The 26,006-nt window shown below is 40.4% G+C and overlaps 1 protein-coding gene across 3 annotated transcripts; it reads left to right on the forward strand.

The window, feature by feature from the left end:
• The first annotated feature begins 850 nt into the window (after positions 1-850).
• On the forward strand, positions 851-19,515 carry LOC107378071 (mitochondrial basic amino acids transporter). Of its 3 annotated transcripts, none has more exons than XM_054748457.2 (4): positions 851-11,011; positions 12,710-12,753; positions 13,587-13,670; positions 13,774-19,515. In XM_054748457.2, the coding sequence occupies exon 4, from the start codon at positions 13,788-13,790 to the stop codon at positions 14,511-14,513; it is 726 nt and encodes a 241-aa protein (XP_054604432.1). In that variant the 5' UTR covers positions 851-11,011; positions 12,710-12,753; positions 13,587-13,670; positions 13,774-13,787; the 3' UTR covers positions 14,514-19,515. The 3 variants fall into 3 exon arrangements, with proteins under 3 accessions (XP_054604432.1, XP_054604431.1, XP_015803573.3); XM_054748456.2 differs by having other exon boundaries at positions 854-11,011; positions 13,755-19,496; XM_015948087.3 differs by having other exon boundaries at positions 854-1,435; positions 13,755-19,496.
• Positions 19,516-26,006: the final 6,491 nt, after the last annotated feature.

Raw genomic sequence — 26,006 nt, forward strand, 5'->3', positions numbered from 1 at the left:
AAACAATGGTTGTGTGTGACAGATTCATGTGCATGCCAAAATGGTGTGTGTGTGCACGCGCGCGCGTGTGTGAAATGTCTATTTTAGATCTTTACAGGCCTATCTTTTCATACTACCTCCTTATCTAATTATTGAATTGAGTGCAATGAAGATTTTCTAGTACTACTGTGAGAAAATAATCTTGAATCTTGAATAAAAGTAATCATGAGAATAAATACACAAGTCATTTTTATAAAATTAAAAGACTTCGATGTAAGACTAAGTCCTATTTATCAGATGCAAATCATTATGCGTTTGAAAATCAAAACTATGATATTCAGACTTATAATTATGAAATGCAGAGACAATGTTCTAAATTTGAAAGTCATAATTATAAGATACAAAGTAGTTAACCGTCATTTTATTATTGCTACCTATTGGCACTGTGCAGTAAAAATGGGCAATTCATGACATTTCAGAAGACTAGCATCCACACATTCAATAATACATCAGTTGAGCAGTATAACATGCAAGCATTTATAGTACTATTTATTCTACACAAAGAATGGCGCTGCTATTATGAATTTGAAGGTCATACATTTGAGTTTGAACATTTTAAATAATAACTTCAGTCATGGTTTTAGTCTGAAATTTTTAATTATGAGATTCAAATTCATGTTTAGGAGTTTTGGTATTTAGGATTTTGAAAATTAGTTAAAATTCATATTTACGAGTTCGAAAATCATGTTTGTAATGCACAGTGAGAATTTTTTTGGCGTGGCATTAATGGGCTTCCTTACACTGCCACTTTAAAAAACCTGAATGCTTTTTAAACGTAGTTCCACAGCTTCACGCCATGAAGGCAACTGTTGTCTATAAATTTCACTCACACTCTTTTTCATTGATCTAAACATTTTGTAAACACACTCGACACCAGCTGAAAACATTCGGACACTGAGAGCCAATGAAAGACGGGTATTATGTCTCGTGCAGGGTGTCGGCGTTTTCTCTTCGCTCTGATTGGACAGAAACCGAAGCCGGCGTAATCAGAGCCGTCCGTTTGAAGTTACTTCCTGTGACGAGGGCTGTTCGGATTAAACCCGAGAGACGGTGTCCACATAGATACTACTAGCATCACCGCGGGTAAATACGGGCTTGTATGTTGATAAAAGGCTGCAGATATCATGCAACCCGGTAAAATACTGCGTGTACCGTTTGTTGGTTTAAACTAGTTTGCCGGTCGTTTCTTACAGCTAATGTAAACACTGACAATATAAGCTAGCGGTGGTCCATCAACCTGATTAACAGCACTGTCTTCAGCGAAGTCACCGGTGTTGTACGTGCTGTAAACAATTTAGCTTCAGACAGCTTTATTAGAAATTATATATAATAAATCCCTCACAGCAAGGAGCCTTTGAAAGGAAGGTGATGGACTTCATTGCAGGATGCATCGGAGGTAAGTTGCAGCTATCAGGTGTCTTGATAATGGCTGAATGCGGGATCGTTTCCATTTCCTGTAAAGTCAGGTGATATCTTTGTTCAGTGTCAGTTGAAAACCTTTTTTAAATCCTCCAAAATCCACTTTGATTTTCTACAAAATTATTTTAGGACTTCATGACCAGCATCCTGATGTAAATTCCCTTGCCACAAGTGGTATTGCATTTTTAAGGCTGATCAAATCAATTACATGTGTGTCCTGCGGAACAAAAACGCCATGTTTCAGTCATGAGATCACCTGTTTGCCTCTGTGGAATTCAAAGCATGATGTAAACACAAAGTACACCCAGGGGTTTTGGTCTCCTCACCTTCCACAGCACACCCCTTCAACGGCCAATCCCATGCTCTTTTTATTTTCAGTAACCGACGTGTGGATTATCCACAATGAGGAAACCAAACCCTCAGATTAAAAGCGGATCACTTCCTGTATGGCAGGTTTTCCTTGAAAGCTAACATGCTTTTGAGTATAAGAAGTATTTGATGACACATTGTCATCTGATTTATTATTATGGTCACTGGCCACTTTTCTAAAAAAACAAACACCTGTTTGTGTGTGTTGGTAACATCAGTGACACAACTTTGATAGGCTTTACTTTACAAACAGGTCATGTGATAAACCAGGTGCTTATGTCAGCTTAGTTTGCCGTGTTTGTTTACCATGGGAGACTCATGAGCGTCGTTGTCCCCACCTCACCCCCAGGCACTCGTACTGTGACTCTCAACACATTTTAATTTTAACAATCAAATAAATAAAAAATAAAAAAATAACACTAAGCTAACTTAATTTCAATTGTCTAAACATGAACATGACAGCCATAAATCTAAGCAGCTGTAATGACATTAATCATAGGTGTGTCTGTACTGATTGTACGACAGACTGTAAGAGAAACTGACCACAGTGCCATTTGTTGTCATGTTTTATGACACTAAGGAAAAGAACAGAGGACAAACTCTTCGTTTGCTGGTTTCTCTATTGAAAACCTACACAAGTTGTCCTCGGTCCAAAACACAATGACATGTCTCAGTTGTACACTGCGTGCAGATGCATTTTGGCAACTAAATGAAAGGTTTTCTCATTTCACTTGTGAATTTTCATTTGATTAATTGATACGTTTCTCAATAAAAACAGTATTTTTTGGACACTTTACTTTTCTGTTTCTGGTGCTGTGAAGCTTGGAGGATTTTTACTGCTATTTTTTCGCTTTTTTCACTTTTTGAGCATTTGTTATGATGCATAACCATGACAACAAGCTGGTTTACAATCGGGAGCAGTTGATTAACATTGGAAAGGCTGAAATAATACCTCAACTGAAGCCACAAATCCCAAATGAACTAAAACGCAAGAAGCGTGGGTGCAGAGCGGGAGCAAGACAGAGACAGAAAAAGTGGAAATTCAAACCATCTCTTCCATCGATCATAATGGGCAATGTGAGATCACTGGCCAACAAGATGGAGGAACTCCAAGCCCTTTCAAGGACTCAGCCAGAGTTTTGGCAGTTTCGGAACCGCTGGAGGAGATAATGCAAAGAAGGATTCTCCAGAGAATCAAGAAAATGATGGACAACCCTGAGCGTTCTCTTCACAAGACTGTCCGACAACGGAAGAGTGTCTTCAGTCAGAGGCTTATTCAGTTTGGCTGCAACACTGACCGCTACTGGAGATCCTTCCTGCCAACAGCCATTGTAATATACAACAACTCTTTGATGACTTGATTATTATTATTATTCAGAGCTACTACAGCAATCAATTTCCCTCTGGGATTAATAAAGTATTTTTGAATTGAATAGAATTAAGTGAAAATAATAAGTCAACATATAAATGTTTCTATTCTTTCGTAAATATTCCATTTAAAGGTGGGGTGAATTCATCGACATATAAATACTGGACAATTAATTTCCATAGACTCCAATAACACGTTTTTGAGGAGAAATGGGAGGTGGCCACCACCGCCATTTTGACCGTGTCACAGGTTCCGTCAAGCCCAGACAATTCCAAAAAAGGGAAGAGAGGTGGAGCTGAGGGTGGGGCTGTAAGGCTGGGATCAACTGACGACACCCGGTCGAACTAGCTACAAGCTAACCTGAAGCTAACCCAAAGCTAACGTGGAGGTGGGAGCTAAGCTAACGGAGGTAGCAACCTAGCTACAACCAGAGTTAACTGGGCACAATACCAGAGCTTCTGAGTCAGAGATACGCCAGGCTGACTGCTGGGTAAAACCGGGTGGAGCACAGAGGTCTCCGAGACCTCCACTAGCCGGCAGCCCGCGCAGCTATCAGGAACCGCGATCAGACAGAGATGGACCGGGCTGCGGGGAGAAACAGCCGGCATTCCGGGTGGAAAACATCGGTCTCCTGAGAGCTCCACAAGCCGATAGTCGGAACCCAGCTCCACCAACATGTTATATTTCAACCCATTTTCTAAAGTGCAGCATTATGTTAAATGCACTGGGTTTTACCCTATTACATTTAAATTTCATGGTTAAACAGTACATGTTTAAATCTAAGCTCAGTGGAGACTCCTTGGACGCTCTATTAGTGCAATTAATGCCACAGCAAGTCATTTTGTCCAACAATTGCACAATAATATCCATAAAAGAAAACACAAACACAGAGACTCAAAATCCCGGAACAGTTTCCAGACCAGACCGAGGCTCTACTGAGGCCTTTCCACGGAGCTAGCTCTGCGGTCACGTGGGTCTGATGCTCATTAATTATACAGACTTTTAGGCTTTTAATACACTTAAACAGAAGAGTGAGAAAAAAATCACCCCCCTCAGAGTTGTCATGAGTGTAAACTAGATCATTTAAACAAAAAAACATGTTTTGGAACCAGGCTGTAAACATGTTTATTTCTGCTGTGAAACTGGCATTTTTAACATGGGAGTCAATGAGGATTTTGCTCGCTTCTGACACCAGCTCCTAGTGGATGAGGGTGGAACTGCAATTTTTGGTACTTCCGGGTTTGACTCAATTTTAGAGCCGCATTGTGGGGGCTTGGATGAATTATGTTTTTTTTAGAGCATTTGTGCGATTTTGCGTGAAATGTTCTTCACAGATGGCATGCAATTTATGAAATACTTAGTCCAAAAATTGGGTAAATTTAATCCCATCTGAATTGAGCAATTGTGGAAAAACCTCATCATCCATCAAGCTGCCCTCTGACTGCATGTACCCCTCTATGTACACCAGGGGTGTCGAACTCAAATTCCCACTGGGCTGAAATGAAAAATTGGGACGAAGTCGTGGGCCAAACTCAAATTTTTTAAAAAAGTGACTGCAATGTGCACATTTTCCTTTACCTACATCTATGTGTGGTTGAAACTTTTCATTTGGAAACAAACTTATTTTTGCAGTAACACTGAATGTGGAATAACCAAATTACACACGAGCAAATCGATTTTAAATAAAGCACATCGGTGGTATTCGTTTCTTATTATGTCTCAATTCTTTTAAATATTTGTATTCCTTAAAATGTGTATACATTCAGAATTTCTTTTTATTTTTGAATCTTTTAAGTATTTCTATTTTATATTTTCTTGTTTATTCTTATTTTTTACTCTCCTTTGTTGCTCCTTTAACAGGGTATCCGCGGGTCCTTAAAAAGTCTTAAAAAGTCTTAAATTTGCTTTTCCAAATTTAAGGCCTTGAAAATCCTTAAATGACAAATAATCCTTAAATCCAGTTTCCAAAGGTCTTAAATTACCAAAGACCCAATAAGCAAGATTATTTTATTTCTATAAAAATTTTCGTGAATTTCTAGTTAGTGTTCAGCATTTTTTGTGTACGATGTTGACGTAAGCGGAACCGTACACATTCAGTTGGTTGTGAAAGGGGGCTGTTTTTAGATGAGCACATTAGCTGGTTAAGCTAGTGGGAGCTTGCGCCATGGGGAAGTGCAAGTTTAATGGTAACTGGATGGCTAATCCCACGTTCACGACGTGGTTAGCACCGGCCCCAGGCATTAGCTGGAAATTATAGCTTAAATTTGATTTTAAAAAATAGCTTAAATTTGGTCAAAGTGGCCTTAAAAAGTCTTAAATTTGGCTCCCTTAAACCTGCAGATACCCTGTTTAATGATTGTTATTGCTGCTGGGACACCAAGCTTTCCCCACTGAGGGACAATAGTGGGATTTTCTATTTATTTCCATTCTACTATTCTATCTAATATTTCCAGCTCCTGTTTTAAAGTAGGTGAAATCATTTTTCACAGGCCAACAACAAAAATAAATAATAGTAATTCTCTTAAATGAAAATGTAATCTCACCTATTACCTTTCATGCTTTGGAGCAGAAAAAGTGCATAAAAGCAAAATAATGCAAGCTCTGTTTGCACCAGTCTAATTTACTGTGATGCTCACCTGTTCCAGCTCTGAGCTGAGGAAGGGGTTCATCAGTGAGACTCCTGTGTTGTCTAGTTCATCTTCATCACAGACAACAGTTGCTCACATAAGTCTGTGCTGCTGAACATGGAGAGCATCTGAGCAGCTGGACCATGCAGTTGTGTCAGTGTGGAAAGATAAACACTGCAGCACCCATAGAGTCATACTTGAGACTTGAGTTTCGTTAAATCATCTCGGTCTGGAAGTTGGTCGGTGCACTTTCTGTCAGCAGCAAACAGATTACTGAGTGGTTCAAATCCAGTTCTGGGCTTCAAAGTCGGCAAATTGCTGATTAAACTCGGTGCTGAGTAAGAGGAGTGTTTTCAGTTTGTCCAATGCGGAGGATGGTACCGCTGCAGACGCTGATACGAGTAGCAGGGGCGCTAATGACTGTAAAGATACCGGTTTTTCTCCTTGAAGCATAAACATGTGCCATCTTTGTTGAAACACCTTCCTTCTGCATCAATCTTTCTGTTCCTGGACATTTTGGGATAATTTGTGGATAGTTATTTTCACTTGTTGCATTAAGTAAACACGAATTTGGATACACTGCGACCGAGTGGCGAAATACTGCCCCTGCACTGGGAACACGATTGCCAAGCATTATGGGAAATGTAGTTTATAGCCAATGTATACTTTGAAGCAGCATAGACGTATTTTAAGACACTCGAAGCTCTCGCGGGCCACATAAAATGATGTGGCGTGCCACATCGGGCCTGTGGGCCTTGTATCTGACACATGTGATGTACACAAATCGCATGTTTATGTTCATGTTTATTTATTTAGCAGACGCTTTTATCCAAAGCGACTTACAATTTATAACCTATAGGGCATGTTGTGATCTGTGGGGGGAAACCAGAGTACCCGGAGGAAACCCACGCATGCATGGGGAGAACACGCAACTCCACGCAGAAAGGCCGCAGCCGAGTTTCGAACCTGCAACCTTCGTGCTGCGAGACAACAGTGCTAACCACTGCGCCACCATGCAGCCCCATGTTCTTGTCTTAGAGCAGCTGAACAGGGAGTGAAGCCAGGGTCGTGCTGCCTAGTGTAATTTACTGACTGTTCTGTTCTTTTTGTTTTTACTAGGGCCGGGAAAATTAGCGCGTTAATTTTTAGCGTTAATTTTGTTATTTTAATATGTTAAAAGTAAATGACGCAATTAATTTGACCATCTCTCTAACCCGGAGCCACCATCCTCCAAAATGTCTTGATATTTCCCCCTGGACAATATGTCTAAACCATAATTTACTGAGCCAGAAAAAAGATCAAGTTATTATGAACTCTCAGCATCGAGGAGTCTTTTGATTGGAGAAGATGAACAGAGGCAGAGCGCTCTTGCACTCCACCAGCATCTGCGTCTTGCACACGGCCACAGTAACATTCTCAAAGCGGCGCCACCAAAATATATTTGACACACGATCGTTCATAACTGCTTTGGTACTTTCTTTTATTCGTGGCTGAAACGCATCGCTGCTGCTCTCGTCATCCGAGCTCCACGGCCGCGGCCAGGCAGCGTTTTTTTCTGGAGAACTAGATCCTGCATCTGTCACAGGGAGATGCAGACAGGACAGGTTAATAGTCAACTAATAAGAAAACAAAACAAAGAGCTTGGAAAGAAAATTGTTGTCCCACTACATGTTTTAATTTTATAAAATAAATATTATTTATAAGCTCGTAATATTCATATATGCCATACAATTCAGATCACCTTCAAAACTCCGTCCCACCCAGGGCCGTATCAAAGCATTTGGGGGCCATGCCAACGAGGTGTCCCTTCTTTATTTTTGGGGGAGTTGGCAGTCCTAGTTCAACTGATGCTGTTGAAAATGACATTTGCATTGGATAACATAAGCTAACTGTGCTAAAATGTCCATTTTTGGTCCTTTTTTAAACACAAATAAGGTTTTTCTTTACCTTGCTGACGTTTCGTTTGTGGCTGCAAACTTCCTCAGAGCTGACGCCGATGGTGGCGTCACTTCCCACTCTGTTTATCCGCTGGCAGCAGAGGACGCTGTTGGCCTCCCCTCTCCGATTTTGCAGTCCCAAGTGCGATCCAATGAGCAAACTCCATCGTCTCTGTTCATGGTCCCACATCCACATCTCATTATCTCAATAGCTTCCTTTATCCATCTTTTGTATTTCTGTTAGGGATGTGGCCGGATACTCGTTTCAGACGAGTATCCGGTACGGATAAAGCATTTTTGACGAGTACGAGCATGAAACGAGTAAAACTTGTAAATATCTGTAATCGTGCTGAAGGAAAATCCTCATTGAGTAACTGATGCTCTGTGATTGGCCAGTCAAATAGAGCACCCGCCCCTCCCTACACACAAAACTCTGCAGCCGAGAGCTCACAGCTCAGTCCGCATCCGGTCCATCCACGCACACACACAGACAGTAACGGATCTCTCTGTGCTTGCTTCACTGTTTACGTTTCTTCAGTACTCCCTATGTTTTCTTCAGTTTGCTTCTTTTTAAAGTTATTTAAAGTTACTTTTTTCGTAACGTATGTGGTGCCTTTGACGAGACAGAGCTGAAAACGGCTCGTGCTGCGTCAGTCACTGCCTCCGCTCCGGTCGGGTTTTTTTTTTACCTCTCTCCTCTTCCTCAGGATCCACTCCCTCTTTCCTATTCACTCTCTCTCTTTCTTTACATTTTTTAATCACAATTGTCTATTTTTTGCTCATTTTAAATATATTTTAATCATTTTCTAAATTCTTTTTTCTATTTTACATGTTTTGTTTTTGTGAAGCGCCCTGTGATTTTTATCTTGAGAGGCGCTATAGAAAAGATCTTTTCTTCTCTCTCTCTTAATTCATGCACTTAAATATTAATGTTCTGATTTTATTGAAAAACTTGTTCTGTAATAGTTCCTTTACTATTGTGATCAAAAACATTTAATCTCAAATCTGAGGCTGCTCTGTAAATAGTTTTCAAATAAACAATACACATAGCAACTTCTGATCAGACTTAAAATAACGTATCGATTTCAACCACGCCCACTTCCGGCTAAACTACACCCACTTCCGGGTTAGGCCACGCCCACTCTGAGTACAGATACAGATAATTTAGCTGGCTGAACAGATACAGATACGGTTACAGATAGTGGTGTACTCGCTCATCCCTAATTTCTGTTATGGCTGACATCTTTATTGTACTTTCTGCTTCTTGTTTTGCTGCTCTTGTGTGTTTTCGACTTGTTTCTTTCTCACACTCACACTCCTTTCTATGTGCTATTGTTCGTGTGTTGAGTTGGCGTCCGGTTTCTCCTACGTATGTTTTATTGCAGAGTTTGCATGGGATTTCGTAAACTACTCCACATTTATGTCCTGCTGGTATCTTGTCTTTTGGGTGCACTAGTCTGTTTCTAACTGTTGTGTATGGTGTTGTTGGTGTGTTTATGTTGTGTTTTTCATTGTTGCTCTTACTTTTTCTGTTATGCCTTTGATGTATGGTAGGGTTATCACTAGGGCTGGGGGTAAACGATTATTTTTAAAACGATTATTCTGACGATTATTTTATCGAATAGTCGACTATTCTAATGACTATTTAGAAAATTAATCTAATGATTATTTTTCTATTGCACAATTAACAAAAACCAGAAAATCTCAAATAAATTCCTCAAAAAAAATTGATAAATTCTTACTGTAAGAGAATAAACACTACAGGCCTTCCATTTTGTATAACACTGCGTTTATTGTGTTGGTTGGTTATGTTCTGATGACGTGTAGAACTTGGGAGTGCAGGCTGCTGCCTGAGAGGTGGTTGGAGATGGGACTGTCTCCATGCTGCTTTGTTTTGGTCACTTATGTGCGTGAGGCGAGTGGTCTTACGGGTTAAACCAAACTCAGGTGGTATTTTACACTAAACCGAAAACCCACAACACTCTAAATGTAATAAAAGGGAGATCTACGCCACAAAAAGATGAACTCTAAACCAAAACGTAACAGCTTATCCCAACGCAAGAAGCTGTTAGCGAAGATGCTAACAGTAGCTTTACCAACATTAAGTTCAAGTTACCAAGTTTAAATAAACCAAAAACACCCAGCAGCAAACAGACCAGCACGGAGGAGAGACTGCTACCACCAAAACAGCTCTCCTAATGTCTGAAAGAAGCTCCTTTATGAAGGGAGAAGCGCTCCCGGTGATTTTCTACATCTGCGATAGACACGAAGCAGTGCATCTGACCCCGGAAGTTGTTGTCCGTTGCCGGGAGACGAAGGGGCAAAACAGGAAAATAATCTAGTAGTGGACGGACGTTGTTCCGGGTCTTCGGTATTTGGCGGAGATGTTAGTGAAGGCGGAGAAGAGGGCGAACTAGAGGAAGAACAGGCAGATTCCTCCTCTATTTACAAACTCCTGGGGATGCAACAAGTGGGCGCGATGCGTCGACTTCCGGATCTGACGTCGACAAATTTTTAGAATCGAGCCGTCGACTTCGTCGAGGCTTCGCTACAGCCCTAGTTATCACTGGTTTTGGTTCTTGTCTTTCTGGGTTTCTGGTTCTTTGCTTAGGTTGTTCTTTTCTTTCTGTTGTTGTTTTCCTTTGTTTATTGCCCATGTCGGGTATCCGCAGTTCTTTAAAGCGTGTTGTATGTGTTTGTCCTCTTGTTTACGGTCTCTTTCTTCTGTTACCATGTTTGCTCGGTGATATAATGTTCTGATAACTGACATTTTGTGTATGGTAGGGTGTTCTGATGTCCATAATAGATATTGGTCTGTGTGTGTTGGTTTCCTGTATGTGTTTATGTTTAGGGTCTCGTCGGTCTGCCTGGTTATTTTCATGTCCATAAATGCTATACTGCCTTCTGTTTCTGACGGCGGGCAGCGGAGGGCGACGGCGTAACAGATCACTGCACAAGAGAAAACTATGTAACGGACTGGGACAACACAAGGATCATAAACACCGAACAGAAATACAAAAGATGGATAAAAGAAGCTATCGAGATAAGGAGACGTGGGTGTGGGACCATGAACAGAGACGATGGAGTTTGCTCATTGGATCGCGCATGGGACTGCATCATCGGAGAGGGGAGGGCAGGCAGCGGAGGACGATGGCGTCCTCTGCTGCCCGCGGATGAACGGAGTGGGAAGTGACGCCACCATCAGCGTTAGCTCTGAGGATGTTTGCAGCCGCAAACGAAACGTCAGCAAGGTAAAGAAAAACCTTATCTGTGTTTAAAAAAAAAATAACCAAAAATGGAATCTGAAGACAACCACAGCAAGAACGTACAAAGGATGTGCTAGATTTATTTCCTGTTCATTGTTTATACAACAGACTTTTTCAAACAATGTTTTTGAACAGAAACTGGATTTGATTTTAGGTTTTCTCTGTTAAAGACATTATTCAGTGATTTCACACACCAACAAGTTATGCTCTTTCTAAATAAAATGAACCTCTCTAGTATATTTTTGCATGTTTATTGCTGGATTTTTCTAGAAAAAGAATTGCAATGAATTTTTTTCAGATTTTTGATTAATTAGTTCATTTATTTTAATCGATTCCCGGCCTTAGGTTTTACAAATTATTTGTACAGAATTGTTTTTAACGTACTGTTTAGAGCCTGGTTCTGTTCTTGTTGGTAAATGTTATCATGAGAGACTGGTTTTCTGCGAACTAATCTCCTATAGGGCTTGTGATCTTGCGTGATTACGCATAACATTCTGGAATGTGCGTGGCCATGTTGGAAGGCTGACAAGTGTAAACACTAGGGATGAGCGAGTACGCCACTATCTGTAACTGTATCTGTTCAGCCATCTAAATTATCTGTATCGGTATCTGTGCTTGGAGTGGGCGTGGCCTATACCGGAAGTGGGTGTGATTTACATCAATACATTATTTTAAGTCTGAAATTGATATGGATTGATCAGAAGTTGCTTAGTGCATTGTTTATTTGAAAACTATTTACAGAGCAGCCTCAGAACTGAGATTAAATGTTTTTGATCACAATAGTAAAGGAACTATTATTGAACGAGTTTTTCAATAAAATCAGAACATTAATATTGAAGTGCATAAATTAATACATCTGAACTCATGCAGTAGGAACTAGGAAATATGAAATACTAGCAGTAGGAACTAGGAAATATGACATACTAGAACCAGACACTACTTTTTTTATTTGATTATTTAAAATATAAATAATTAGATTTTCTAAAGATCTTTGAATTTGGTCCATTCCAGTCAGCATTTTAGTTGATTTACTCTGCTCACCTCACATAGACTCACACTGGCTAAATAAACAAAAGTAAAAAAAATAGAAAATAATAATAGTCCTTATATTTTAAACAATTTAAAAATAGATGGTTGAAAAAATAATTCTGGCAAGTGTAGCCCCCCACCCCCAACCCCAAAAGAAGAAAAAAATTACTGCTGAGATTGGGAGTTGAACCTGTGCAAAACAACCTGCCAGGTGCCATAACCACTGGGCTACCAAGTCTGTTACAAAACAATAGTCACCTAAAACACATATCCTGTACTGGCCATTACATGTGTCTGTGTAGACAGGACACATGGTTTTATGGTAGTATTTTGTCCCTAATGCAGAAGTAATTTGTCAGTGGATCCATATGGATGATTGCTTTAAACCTCGGCTGGTGCCAGAATATTCTGGAAGGTGCATCTGACCTTTAAACTTTGTCCTGTATGCAGGCTTCAAAAATTTTAAAAACAAAATAGAATCTGAGGCTTGTAAATGCATGAACGCAACCAGAAAAGGATTTGGGGATTTTTCTCATTAGAAAATGACATAGCATGGTAAAAAAGTCAAAAAAGTTTTTATTTTTATTTTACTTTTTTACATATGTAACACCAAAATCAAAGGATAAATAAATGTACCGCTTTTATTGTCACTAGGTGCAGCTGGAGTTTTGGTTGGACATCCGTTTGACACAGTGAAGGTAAGTGCTAAAAATAGTCTATCTCTACACACATTTTTAAAAAAGTTGTTTTTTGTTAAAATAACATACTTAAGGTTTCCGAGCAACATTTTTCTTTCCACAGCCCTGCTGTTTTATATTTTGATTGAGTGTCTCAAACTGTTCTAGGAGATGTTTTTCGGTAGCATGATTTTCCAGATTGTTTGAAATGCTCTTCACGTACAGATGGCAACCAATAAATGAAAATTTTTGTTACAAATAATGAATTTGAACCACTTATTTTGAACCGTACAATCCTGGAACTCATTCTATCAATATGAACGTCCCATCAAACTGTCCTCTGACTGTCCCTTCCCACTTGAGGCATGTCCACACAGCTAGCCTAGCTGTATTAGCTAGCATAGTAAATTATTTAGTGATGTAGGTTGAGCTGAATTAGTGAAGGGGGTTTTCAGTGTAATAAGCCCAGTCCTCACTTAAACTTTCAGTGGTAACAGCTGAAGAACTCCTGACCAGCACCGGATTATGAGTAGTCCGTAGCCTGAGCTCCAGGGCTGTTACGTAGATGTGACAAATTTGGAATGTGTCTCCGTCCTGTAGAGCTCTTCTGTGAGAGCGGGGGTTGCACATGTTCCACTGCTGTTTCTCACCAGTATTAGCTGATGGAGGGCTCTAGTTTCGTTGCGCCGTTTGTGTCAGCGGGCATGGTAGGGTTGGGGAAGGGGGCGGGGCATGACGCTTAGCCTGGCGGGTGGCCAAGCAAAGCCTGGCGGACCGCCAGGCTTATAAAGTGCTGGGTGAAACCCTGTTACAGGATTTAATGATTGGTGATATTTTTTTCCTTTTGTTCCCAGGTGAGGCTACAGGTCCAGAGTGTCGATAGGCCTCTCTATCGTGGAACCTTTCACTGTTTCCAATCCATCATTCGACAGGAGTCGGTAAGTCTACATCACATCAAATCTCCTTTACTACGAAATCAACAGTGTTGTTTCCTGTTGTGATGTCTCCTCCCTTTCACTCAGGTATTTGGTTTGTATAAAGGTATCGGCTCTCCCATGATGGGCCTCGCATTCATCAACGCCATAGTGTTTGGTGTCCAGGGAAACGCCATGCGCCTGTTGGGGAAGGACACCCCCACACACCAGTTTGCTGCTGGTGCAGCTGCAGGCACCATTCAGTGTGTCATCTGCTGTCCCATGGAGCTGGCCAAAACTCGCATGCAAATGCAGGGCACTGGAGAGAAGAAGTCCTCCAGGAAGATGTACAAGAACTCCCTGGACTGTTTGGTGCGAATTTACAGACGGGAAGGTCTGTGGGGGATAAATCGAGGCATGGTGACCACGCTGGTTCGTGAGACCCCAGGCTTTGGTGTGTATTTCCTGTCTTATGACGTACTGACACGCAGCCTGGGCTGTGAATCCAACGACCCCTACATGATCCCCAAACTGCTGTTCGCCGGGGGCATGGCTGGGATTGCCTCCTGGATCTCCACCTATCCCGTTGATGTGATCAAATCACGGCTCCAAGCAGACGGGGTGGGCGGGGTTCATCAGTACAGTAGCATCGCTGACTGCGTGCGGCAGAGCGTCAGGAGAGAGGGATACATGGTGTTCACTCGGGGCCTGACGTCCACACTGCTGAGGGCATTTCCTGTAAATGCAGCCACGTTCGCTACCGTCACCCTCGTCCTCATGTATGCTCGGGGGGTGGAGCAAGGACCTAAGGACTGCGAAGCGGCCCCGCACCACACACCGATCCAGGAGCAGACCTCCAGCCTGTGACGGCACAGAAAGTTCACTCTGAATATCTGCACTTTAAAAACACACGAAGAGACTAAATACACCCCATAAATACTCCGACACCAAATCACCTTACATTAACCATTCTCAGTCTTGAGTCAGGAAATAACTTATTCATGTAAAACGTGAATCAGTTTCAAAAGATAAAAGGGGGGTATTTATTTTTAATGACTTGGAGTTGTTGGGATCTTTAACGATGACATGATAGGTATGAAAGCTTTACGAGCAACTTTTCGGAAATAGTTTTAATAAGACGTTGACCCATCCTGGGCCGCTGCAAGTGTACAGTGTAGAAACTGGAAGGTTATATATCTTTATAAAATATCTGGAAGTGTGCAATATATCTCCATATACCGCATATGTGAGTTATTTCTTTGCCTGCCTTATTTAACCTTGGATGCTGTGTTATTTATGAACCGTTTTCTGTGAAGTGTTGAGAGAGAAGCGATGTAGCAAATGACAAATGCGAATTTTGTCTATTTTGTCAAACAAAAAAATTCATAAAACTGAGTAACTCTCAGTCAGGTCTGATGTTTCTTCAGCTGTAGATTATTGTTGTCTTCTACCAAACAATGTGAAGATTTACTAGAGCTACTGCTGTACTGAAGTGAAACTTATTACTGTTACTGGTGTTCTTTTGTGCTATTTATTGTATTGCTTTAAGTTTCCAGTTTAAATCGGTACATGAAATTTACAGGGATTTATTTATATTCGGGAGGAAAAAATAAATGTAGAGCTTAAAGAAAATATAAATATATATTTTTAAGGTCTTCGTTTGGTATGGTTTGCATTTTAGTAAAAAAAATCTTTCTGGTTGGATATTTCCCTTAAAATCACAAAAGATAATGTGAAGTGCTAAAAACACTTAGCTTGACACAATTTGCAAAATTTATATAAAAAAACTTAAGTCAACAACACTTCAGGAAAATGAAATAACTTTGATTTTAGCGTAAATAACCAAACGTGTTTTGGAAAATATTCAACTGCATGTCTGCATCCTCAAAATTATTGTTCTTCTTTTCCTTTTAATTTAAAGAGAAAAAAGATGAGTTTGAATGTCAGGTTAGCTATATGAATGCATATTTTAGTCAAACTACACTGTAAAAAATTAAATGTTGAATTTACATAACCAAGTTATGTACATACTGCCTAAATTTAAGGATTAATTTACATGACCATAACAATGTATATGGAGCTTAACGCCAGGGACACACCAGCCGCCGAAGCGCTGGGAAAAGGGGACCGCCTTCATTCGGCGCCCTTGTTATCCTATTCTATAGACCACATGGGCCGCCGAAGCGCCGCGTGTCGGCGCTTCAGCCCGCGCCGTGCAGCGATCGTTTCGGCATCTGCTCCATTTTTTTCGCGAGCCGCGGGTGAACCGCGTCAATTCTGGCAGGAAGTCAAACCTAGACATAAGAGGCAGGCCGGTAAATTTAACAAAATAAAGCATTTCAAAATACAATTCCGCAATAGTCAGATGTGTTCGTAAACAGACACTGCATAAAAACCACACACACACACACACACACAGAGCGAACTTGTGTGTGTGTGACCACGTGTCGTAGGCCAGCTATTAACTGGTTCACACCATAGGTTCACACACACACAAACAGCAAGGGGGAGGGGGGTGTAGAGGAAAAGAGCAGAGAAAAGGCAGAGAGCAAATGGAGCACACCAAGTGGTTAAAAGAAAAACTACGAGGCACGCCTCGACCGGAGCGGAGAAACAAGCGTCTGGTCTGAACTGAGGAGCAGCGAGCAGCAGCCGAATCTCGTGAGCGCTTCGCCTCCCGGCGCTTCGTGGGGCTTCGGCGGCTGGTGTGTCCCCGGCTTAAGTCTCCTCCCTTTCCGGTCGGCTCATGGGTCCCTGGAAGAATGAAAAAATGAATGCAAGTCAATGGGGCTAGAAGAGATATTTTCCAAACCACTTTGCCTTACACCCTGAATCGCACGTGTTTTGTTTCAGTTTAAATTAAAGTAATTCTGTGTGTTTCGAACCACGCCAGTCACGTACGTTGAGATTTATCAGCTTGTAAAAGGTCGTAATTAACATGACTACAAATCAGACGTTGCCACGTCGCATATATGACATCATCATATAATCTCCTCTCCCCTAGCATAGCTGCTACTTACCAAATGGCCAGATTTATGGTGGTTCTTTCCTCTTGAAGGAAGGATTTAAAGTTCATTGAACTTTTTCTCTGCTTTTTTTCGTGTCTGGTTTGATGATTTGGTGATTCACATTTGTAGTCCTGGACTTATTTTCATACAAAACCTAAAATAACATTTCCCACGTTCGAAAATAAGTGCATTCTTGGCGTCAAAATGTGTCTTTAAAATTCACAAACATCTTATGTAAAATCAATGGCACACAAATGGAATTAAAAATAGTCATTTTAGCTCAATTGACTCCATTTTTTTTTTGTTTTTCTAGGGACCCATGGTCCAGAATTAGATGGGTGTGACTTAAGCCTGATTCATGCTTCTCCATCAGCTCAGCAAGGGACAGACACGCACGGATTGACGGAAGCGTTTTGCTCTCATACTTTTCCGTCTCCTGGGGAGTGTTGCAAAGCAATTCCCCCCCAGGACAACAGAGGGCATAGCGCTGTTCTGTGGCATCTATCCCATGTATCGGTCCAAGATGGTGTGTTTATATTGTGTTTTTTTGTATATAAGAGACTTTTTAACACGGACATATTTGTCTCTCATCCTCCACCTCTTCATGCGCTCGCCACCTCTAAACCCACGTTTCCTGTCATTTCCGTCCACAAATAAAACGCTTGCTGCGCATCTTTTCACTCCTCCAGTCACGGGGGAATTAAACGTTCATGGTTTTAGAGTTTTTACGCGAGGTATTCTTCAAGCTGCTCCGTGTCTGCCGCTAGTTATCCTCGGCTCTCTTTATGTTTTTGAGGGTGCAATGGCGGCGATGTAGACGACAGCGGCGTCCTGACCAATCACAAGGTTGCGTTGTCCGTCTCGACGGACGGATGTTTAGTAAAGAGAGCTCGACTCCGTACGTCCTTGCGGAGCTCTCCAGCAGGCCCGCAAGGATGGATAATGGCGTGCGTGTCCCCGCACTGACGCAGACGGAGAAGCATGAATCAGGCTTTAGGCTCTGTATAGTATTCTTTACATCCATGCAGCTAGGTATAGCAGAAGCAGTTGACACAAATTGGTTAAGTATACTCAAAATTGTATTTTGTTGAGTGTAGATTGGAGCATTACTCGGAATGCAGATTCTGCACCAGCTGCAAATATGTCAGTGTTCAACCATTTTCTCTGTGTGTGTGTGCGCACGTGCATACATGCATGCATTTATGCTTACTTTTTTTTTATTGTTTTCAATTCAGTGACACATTTTGTTAAAGATTAATTATTTTCTCTTCTAAGAGCAGGCTAATAATCCCCTCTGAGCACTTACTGGATAGAAAAACTACAATCTGCTTCCCTAAAGGGATCCTCAGATTGGTCTAAAGCTGTCAAACAAATTAAAAGCACTTTTACAAAATTTGTCCTGGAGGAAAACAAGAGGACGAAGTCCAAGCTGCACTAAAACTTTGGGTTTATTGAATGTAACTCAGCAAAGGCGGACAGAAATGTAATTTATACTTTTTTGGGGGGAAGTTTTGTTTGCAATAATGTGTTGCTGTATAAAATGCTCAAAAATCCTCCAATGGTGAAAGTTGGAGGGATTTGCTTCAAGATTGCACCGTTATAACAGCGACAGTTTATAAAGTAAAGATGGAAACAGTAGACATCTGATCTGAAGGATGCAATAAATAAATATATATATAAGGTGCACATGTGGAGATGTTATTTAAAAAGAAAACGGACAGATTTTTGTCGTACTGAACTTGTTCGTATCTAAGGATCTGTATAAATAAGCAAATAAAATAAAATCACCAGCTATTTTGTGTCTGTCATATTTTCACAATTTTATTTTTTCATTTGATTTTTTACATGTACTTAATGATGCCATTCATAGTGTTTTCTGTATTACTTCAGTTATATTTCTTAGACATCCACCCACCCTGCTTATCAACGCAGGGCTGCGAGGAGCTGGTGCCTATCTCCAGCATATCCTCCTGAAAACAGGTGGGGTGCACCCGGGACAGCTTTCCAGGGCAACACAGACACAGAACAAACAGCCAAGCACACACTCACACCCAAAAACAATTTAAAGAGGCCAATCAACCTGACAGTCATGTTTTTGGACCATAAAGCCAGAGAACCCACGTGTGTACAGGTAGAACAAGCAAAAGATCACAGGCCAGGATTTGAACCCAGGACCTTCTTGCTGCAAGGCACTGTGTCACCGCGCAGTCAATTTCTAAAACATTTTAATCAAAAAATTTTAACACATTGACCTGAAGTCAGATGAAATTATTTTTAGCTCTAGAGGCCATCTTGATTTGGGTTGAACACTTAACATTAACGTCTATTCTGTGGTTCATTTTAATATTTTGAAACCAGACAAGCTAATACACACTGGTTGCTGTAAGGTGATGCGAGGATGAATGATTGGATAGTTTAACAATGCTATGGGATGAAATCATAAACTCATCTGCTAAATGCCAGCTAATATAATGTGAGATAATAGGGCAGCTTAATTAGAGAAAGCATGTTGAGTCCAAAAAAAAAAACAGTAAATGGTCTAGGAATAAAGGAAACAAGTGGCTGTGCTGCCATCTACTGACGATAAAGGAAACTTGCAATAAAAACCTTTTAAATTTCTGTTTTAGTCAAATTTTATTGAACCTGAGTTGAAACAGTTAAAAATTACAAATGTTTTGCCTTTAATTTCCTCAAATGTACATATGTATGTTTTTTGCAGTTCTAAGGAGTCTCCACCGATCATGAAAAACAGTTTAATCTAAGACTTAAATGTTGATTTTAATCCTCAGTAAAAAATTTAATTGGTTTAACAATGTGATTAACTTTTGGCTTTCCTTTTGACTCCAGAAGACATAAAAAGCACTAACATTTAACCATATTTTGTTTAGTCAAAATGTCTTTGCTCGTGTGTGCTGAACAAAAACATTTACATATACAAAAAATGGCCTTTAGGGGTTTGTAACAACTTGATAGAAAGTCTGCATACAGATTAGCACAACTGAAGGTTGCTAAGAAAGTATTTTTGTACATTTTTTCAATGAGTTTAAAAAGATCTTAGGTTGTTTTTGGATTTTGAACATTTTCTTGAACAGTTTTCTTATGTTTGAAGAGTTAATTATTTCAACTCTTGGCTTACATTTTCAAATGACATGAAAGAACAAATTATCCTCACGTATTCTTCACATTTCTTCTTTTTCAAAGGCGTGGTTCACTGAAAAAAACATTGTTAATGAAAATTTCTGATTATAATCGGTCACTTTGAGTGTTTCATGCCGGCTGAACATAAAAATAGTCTCCTACACCTGCCTCCTGCATTAGCTTCTGACAGAAAATAAATGGTGAAATGCTAGAATTTGAAAATCCTGACAGATCTATGTCACACTGTCACCAAACATTCATGGACTCATCCATCTTAGCTCGCCACGGGGCAGGCTGTTGTTTGTTTAGCTTTCAGGAAACCGCAAATAACTTCTTTACTAGTAGAAGCTAACTGTCAGCATTAGCAACTTCACCCCACAGCAGAACTCCTTGAGGTTTGTGTTATTTGTGTAAATAAAACATCCATGTTGCAGAGCAAAAGGTACAAAAGTCTTTCTTTAGAATAACATTAACTCATATGTTTCTGTTAATTTAGCATTTTATATGTATTTTTGTTATAAACAAAATAAGAATCTGCACACTTCAATCTGCGATGTAGGAGTTTATTGGTCAAGCTTTTGGTCAGAGACCTTCATCAGGAATTGGAATGTGTTTTTGTTGAAAGCACACTTTGGAAACTGCAAGGTAAAAATACAAAGAAATTGTTTAATCACAAGATTTTTTGAAAAGATAAGTCATTTTAATTTTATTAAAACAACAATAATTATAAATAATAATAATAATAAAGTATTTTGTCAAATCCATCTTTACTGCAGCAGAGGCCACAGCATCACTACCCTTTCACAATAAGAGTCTCAAACATGCACATAAAGTCCATTAGCCATCATCACACACTGGTGAAATTACATCACTGCTTTTGACACAGCCCCATGGGGAGTGGTGAACTGCAGCAGTGGCTGCGCTTGGGAATTATTTGGTGTTTTAGCCCCCCAATCCAACCCCTTAAAGCTGAGTGTTAAGCAGGGAGGCATTTGGCCCAATTTGTAAAGTCTTTGGTATGACCTGACCCAGATTTGAACCCCGAGTCCCAGGGTGGACACTCCACCACCAGGAAAATATGCTCTCCAATATTTAAAAAAGATAAATAAATAAATACACACACACACACACACACACACACACACACACACACACACACACACACACATATATATATATATATATATATATATATATATATATATATATATATATAACCCATTGAAATAGTTAAAATTTATAATTATCCAGTAAAAAGAATCACATTGTAGGAGTTATTTGCATGTTGTGTAAATAAATCTAGATTTAAGTTTCAGTGTTTGGGCTAAAAGGGTTTCTATATTAGTAACCCCTGAAGTATTCACTCTGTAATTCATTTATGCAAGGCATTATGGGTATTTGTTTTATGACCTGGGATGGATCTTTGAAGCTACGCGGATGTGCTAACTTGAATGTGAATTGGAGTACAGATATTTTATAACATGTCTGTTGATCCTTATTTCTGAGATCTTTTAACACAAATGTAAGAGTGATCTTTTACTGAAACACCAATTCATATTTTTGCTTTCAAAAAACCAAGAAGTTGCGCCAAAGCCGAGCAATACGATCAGCGGCAACCATGTAAGGCTCCTAAAACTCAGAACAATATTTTATCTGAGTGTTCTGATCAGATGTTTGTGTGTAGGATTCAGACGACGTGATCTACACCGAGGTTATTCTCCTCGTCAGCTCTGACAGGGGACCGTCCAGGACTGTGAGCCAACGGTGTACGCCTCTGTCCGATGCTGATGCTGTCAATTGAATTTCTCTGAATTCAAACCAAAACGTGAGATCTACACCTTCGTTTGTCTCAACAGGTGCAGTGAATGCATTTTGCTCACAGATTCAGAGCTCTAGCTTCTGATGAATACTTTATGTTTGAGCAAAACTATTCAATTAAACTAAATTAAATACAATTTTTTCCTGATTTTCTTCATGTTTGGCATTTTAATTTCAGCTGTTTTCTTTGTAACCTTTAAAGCTCTGTTGTGTGTTCATGAAATAAAAAATGCAAACTAATCTTTGTCTCTCTCAAGAAAGAGTGAACCTGAACAACCAGGATGGTCTAGGTTTTTTGTTGCCTGGTAACAGCTGAGCTGATGACTTAAAGCTTAGTTTATGCTTGACGCATTTACTTTCCGCTTGGTGATGCGGCTCGCGGATGGAAAGGGCTTCACAACTTGCAGCGTGTATGGTTCATGCGGTTCGTCTCTGCTGTGAGCCAATATTCTCCCAAACTGTAGGGGGCAGCATGGAGCTCTGTGGCATGCATCCAACACTACACCATAGTAGAAGTAAAAATTACTGTTGTTTACAACATGGCATTCCAGCATTTTTTAACAGTGTCCTCGTCTTTTCTGACAGTGCTAGCTATTTCTCTCCAAGAATTGTTAACAACATGTTGATCACGGTGATCTCCGAGAGCTGAATCATGCAAATGTCTGTATTTACGAACCTCTGCCATATTAGTTCTTGCCAGTCCGCCATGTTTTTCCACGTCCGACCGTCCGCGTGGTTAGAAAATTTCCTAGGTGCGCGGTACGGAAAATTTGGGCCATGCGGAGGTGCGGTGGAGGGGCGTGGTTGTTAATATGACACAATTTTGCCGCGCGAACCTCGTGGACATGTCAAGCATAAACCAAGCTTTAACGTTCAGGGTCAAAAGGTACGTAGAAGGAAGTCTACAGCTGTTCTTGTGTATTCAGTGATTTTTTAATTGTTTAATTCATGACCTTTGACCTCAACCAGTCCATAACCAAGTGAGACCAGTTTAGATTTTTTGGGTTCTTTTCTTTTCTTCTTGGATTTCTTTACATCTGTGCTTGATGTGTTGTTTTTTGAGATCTTTTAGCCTAGCGAGTATCTCCAAAATGCGGTCTGGGCGCCATTTGCAACTCTCTGGGCCGTTGACGACTCTTCATGGGGCGTGGACTACAATTGTTTTTCAAACAAACAATTTGACTCACCGCTACAGATGTCAGTCAACGAGGCAGTTCGCCATACTCCGTCAAAGAAGATTCATTCTTTTTCTAAATAAACTTAAGTACCTCTATCTGCTCTTGACTCAAAGAAAGGCTCGAGTCAAAATAGTCCAAAGATGATGTCAAAACGGTTTCAAACAAGTCTTCGCCATCTTTGTTTTTTCAGTGACATCTTGCCCACCAACAGAGTGCTGTGATTGGCCCACCAAACCAATGGAGCGCTGTGATTGGACCGCCAAAGATGTCAATCAATGCGACAGTCTGCCATACACGTTGAAGAAGATCCAACTCCCTCGAAACAGATAGATCACTATTATTGGACCAGTACCAGACACTGGATCTTTCCCTGAAAGATGTCTAGTCCTCATAATTCAGTCCCTGCTCCTGGATGAAAAACCGGTCATTTTATTCCATGCAGGAAGCACCCCCACCCCACCCCCCGGACGCCCCGGACAGAGGGTGAAAAGTGGACATATCCGGGGGAAAGAGGACTTATGGTCAACCTACCCTAGACCATCCTTTTGCTTTGGCAAACTGGTCAGGGGTATTCAATTCTGAGCCTTGAGGGCCTGTATCCAGCACATTTTGGTTTTAACCTGGCTTCAACACACCTGATTTCAATTAGTAGGTGATTAACAGGCTTCTGCAGAGCCTGATGATGCTGCACAGGGGATTCAACTACTGAAACAAGTGTATTGGACCAGAAAAACCACTAAAACGTGCTGGATACCGGCCCTCGAGGCCCAAAATTGAATAGCCCTGGTCTAGATTCTAGGCTATGAGTGAATTTCTTGGGCTCCCCCTGGGTGTGTCAGTTGAGGGCTTCGGGGGAGATCATCACCATTTCGGGCTCCCCTGTAATTTGAACACTGACTCTAAACTTAAATTTTAACCTTTGTCTTAAAAAGCTTGGACACTCATGGCCTATGTTGTCAGACCTGATCTCCTAATTCGACAAGTCTGGTAGTAATCAGCTCCGGGCGTGTCTAGTGAAACTTAGCTCTGCTTTCCACAAAAAAACAAGATTCCACATCGTTGTAGCCTGATTACCTGCCATGTCCTTCCAGTAACCACACAATCTGGTTTGATGACGACACGTTTTGTGCAAAATAGACAGAGAAGCTTGAAAATTTTGAAAGATCAAAGCATGAAAACACAAAATTAATTTAATCAAAACAATTACAGCAGCTGTCTTTTGAATTTTGATGAAAAAAGGTTCATTTTGGGCAAAACCAAACCGAGTTGGTTTTCCTGCGCAAAGATGCTGAATTAAATTTACGAATGAAACACACTGCTGGGCTTCTTTAAATTCTTTTGCGCGCGCGCACACACACACACACACGCACACACACACACACAGCTGGTAAGAGACTGCCGGAGCCGATCCCAGTGTCGCCCTATTTGCATTTTAAATGCTTACAGCAAGCCCACTACTGTGTTCACAGTGCAGTGCAGCACAGCTAATCTACACACCTAAGGTGTGTGGCTGGCTTTAGACATGGGTGTGTGTGCGTGGGGGTTGAAGGGGTAGGGAAGACACAAACATTGACAAGAAAAGGGGGGTGAATAGAGTCAAGAAGGAATGTTAGATCAGTTAAACGCTTGAAATGGGTCAGATTCAGATTAAACTGAGGCGTCTACTGTAAAAGTCAACAGGTGATCTTTGGGAGTTTATTAAAGGATATCCGTCCTAATGGGGGGTGTACAAGAGAGAAAACCTGGAAGATAAGAAAGATTAAATTTGAGAAAATGTAAAAAAAAAAAAAAAAAAAAACATGAATGTAAAAAATGAGCATTTTTAGTGAAATTATCCTGCAGGACTGTAAATCAGCGGTTCCTGGTAAGCTGACAGAAAACTATTGGATGTTATACTGAGTAATAAGTTTAATTTATTTTGGATAAATGGATAATTGATTTATTATGTGATTTTCTGTCTTTTATGACTACAGCAGCACATTAGGGTCAAAATTCAGAACTGAAGGAGAGGTAAAATTCTGAGAAGGAAAACTGGCTTTAAAAATGTCAACTTAGCAAATATAAAAAGGGAATATCCTTTCTCTACATTTACAACTTTAAGATTAGGAAAAAGTTTACTTTTCTTTTGCAAATATCCAAGTTAAATAATGCGTTTTTCTGTTACGTATAGAACAGTGGGCCTAAATTTGGACTTTTTTTCTTGCAAATTTAATGATTAAAAAATAAATAATCAAATTGTTTAAAGTTTAAAAGTTCAGTCCCAAAAGTCTAATGCACAATTTATGCATCTGAGTAGGTTTTCAGGTAAATTTAATATGTAATCCTAAATTGTAAAGTGTTTAAATTAACAGACAGTAAAAACTGATCTTTTCCCAACTAAATTTAAGATTTAAACCTGATTTTAAATTTTAAAGGTTCGGGCTTTTAGAATTTTATAATCTTATCATATTAAGTTCATGCCTCTACCTAATGAAACTTTTCTGTTTTTCTTGCTGATTTAAGATTTCCCAACATCAGCGAATATCCACTTTCCACATAAATTGTCTGAATTTCACCCCTTTCCCACGGAATCAACACATTTCTTAAACTTTAACCATCTAGTTGCTGTTTGTTGTAACCAAGGTGATAAAAACACATCTTCTTTCATGAACCCCACATGGAGCAGACAGCTGGTCAGATCTGGACCAAAGCCTTGAACCTCTGTGATCTCAGACACCCACATGTTTGCCAAGGCCGTGAAGCGGGCCTGATCAGATGTGGCAAACACCCCCTTTGTCTCCCAGTGTGTAAATGAATTTGTGTGTTTGAGGTGTAGAATGTCGGATCTACAGTGTAGGGCTGATCTGTGGGGGTTGGGGGACAAGATTGGTGTGTGTGTGTGTGTGTGTGTGTGTGTGTGTGTGTGTGTGTGTGTGTGTGTGTGTGTGTGTGTGTGTGTGTGTGTGTGTGTGTGTGTGTGTGTGTGTGTGTGTGTTGAACAAAAGGCTTGATTACTGGAATCCTGCGAAAGGGTGAGAGGGGAGGTGTCAGAAGAGATGCAGAGGAGAACCCCTCTGAGCTGGAGCTCAGGTGTCTTCCTCTGGTCTCTTGACCCACACCGTCTGCACATTCACAGCAATCAACAAACCAGGTTTGGTTCTGAGACACGATGATTTAATCAAAGGAAACAAATGGGCCACTGACTAAATTGGAAGCAAAAACTATTTACAACCCTTTTA

The sequence above is a fragment of the Nothobranchius furzeri genome, chromosome 2 (assembly GCF_043380555.1).
Source record: "Nothobranchius furzeri strain GRZ-AD chromosome 2, NfurGRZ-RIMD1, whole genome shotgun sequence".
In the NCBI taxonomy this organism is placed as follows: Eukaryota; Metazoa; Chordata; class Actinopteri; order Cyprinodontiformes; family Nothobranchiidae; genus Nothobranchius; species Nothobranchius furzeri.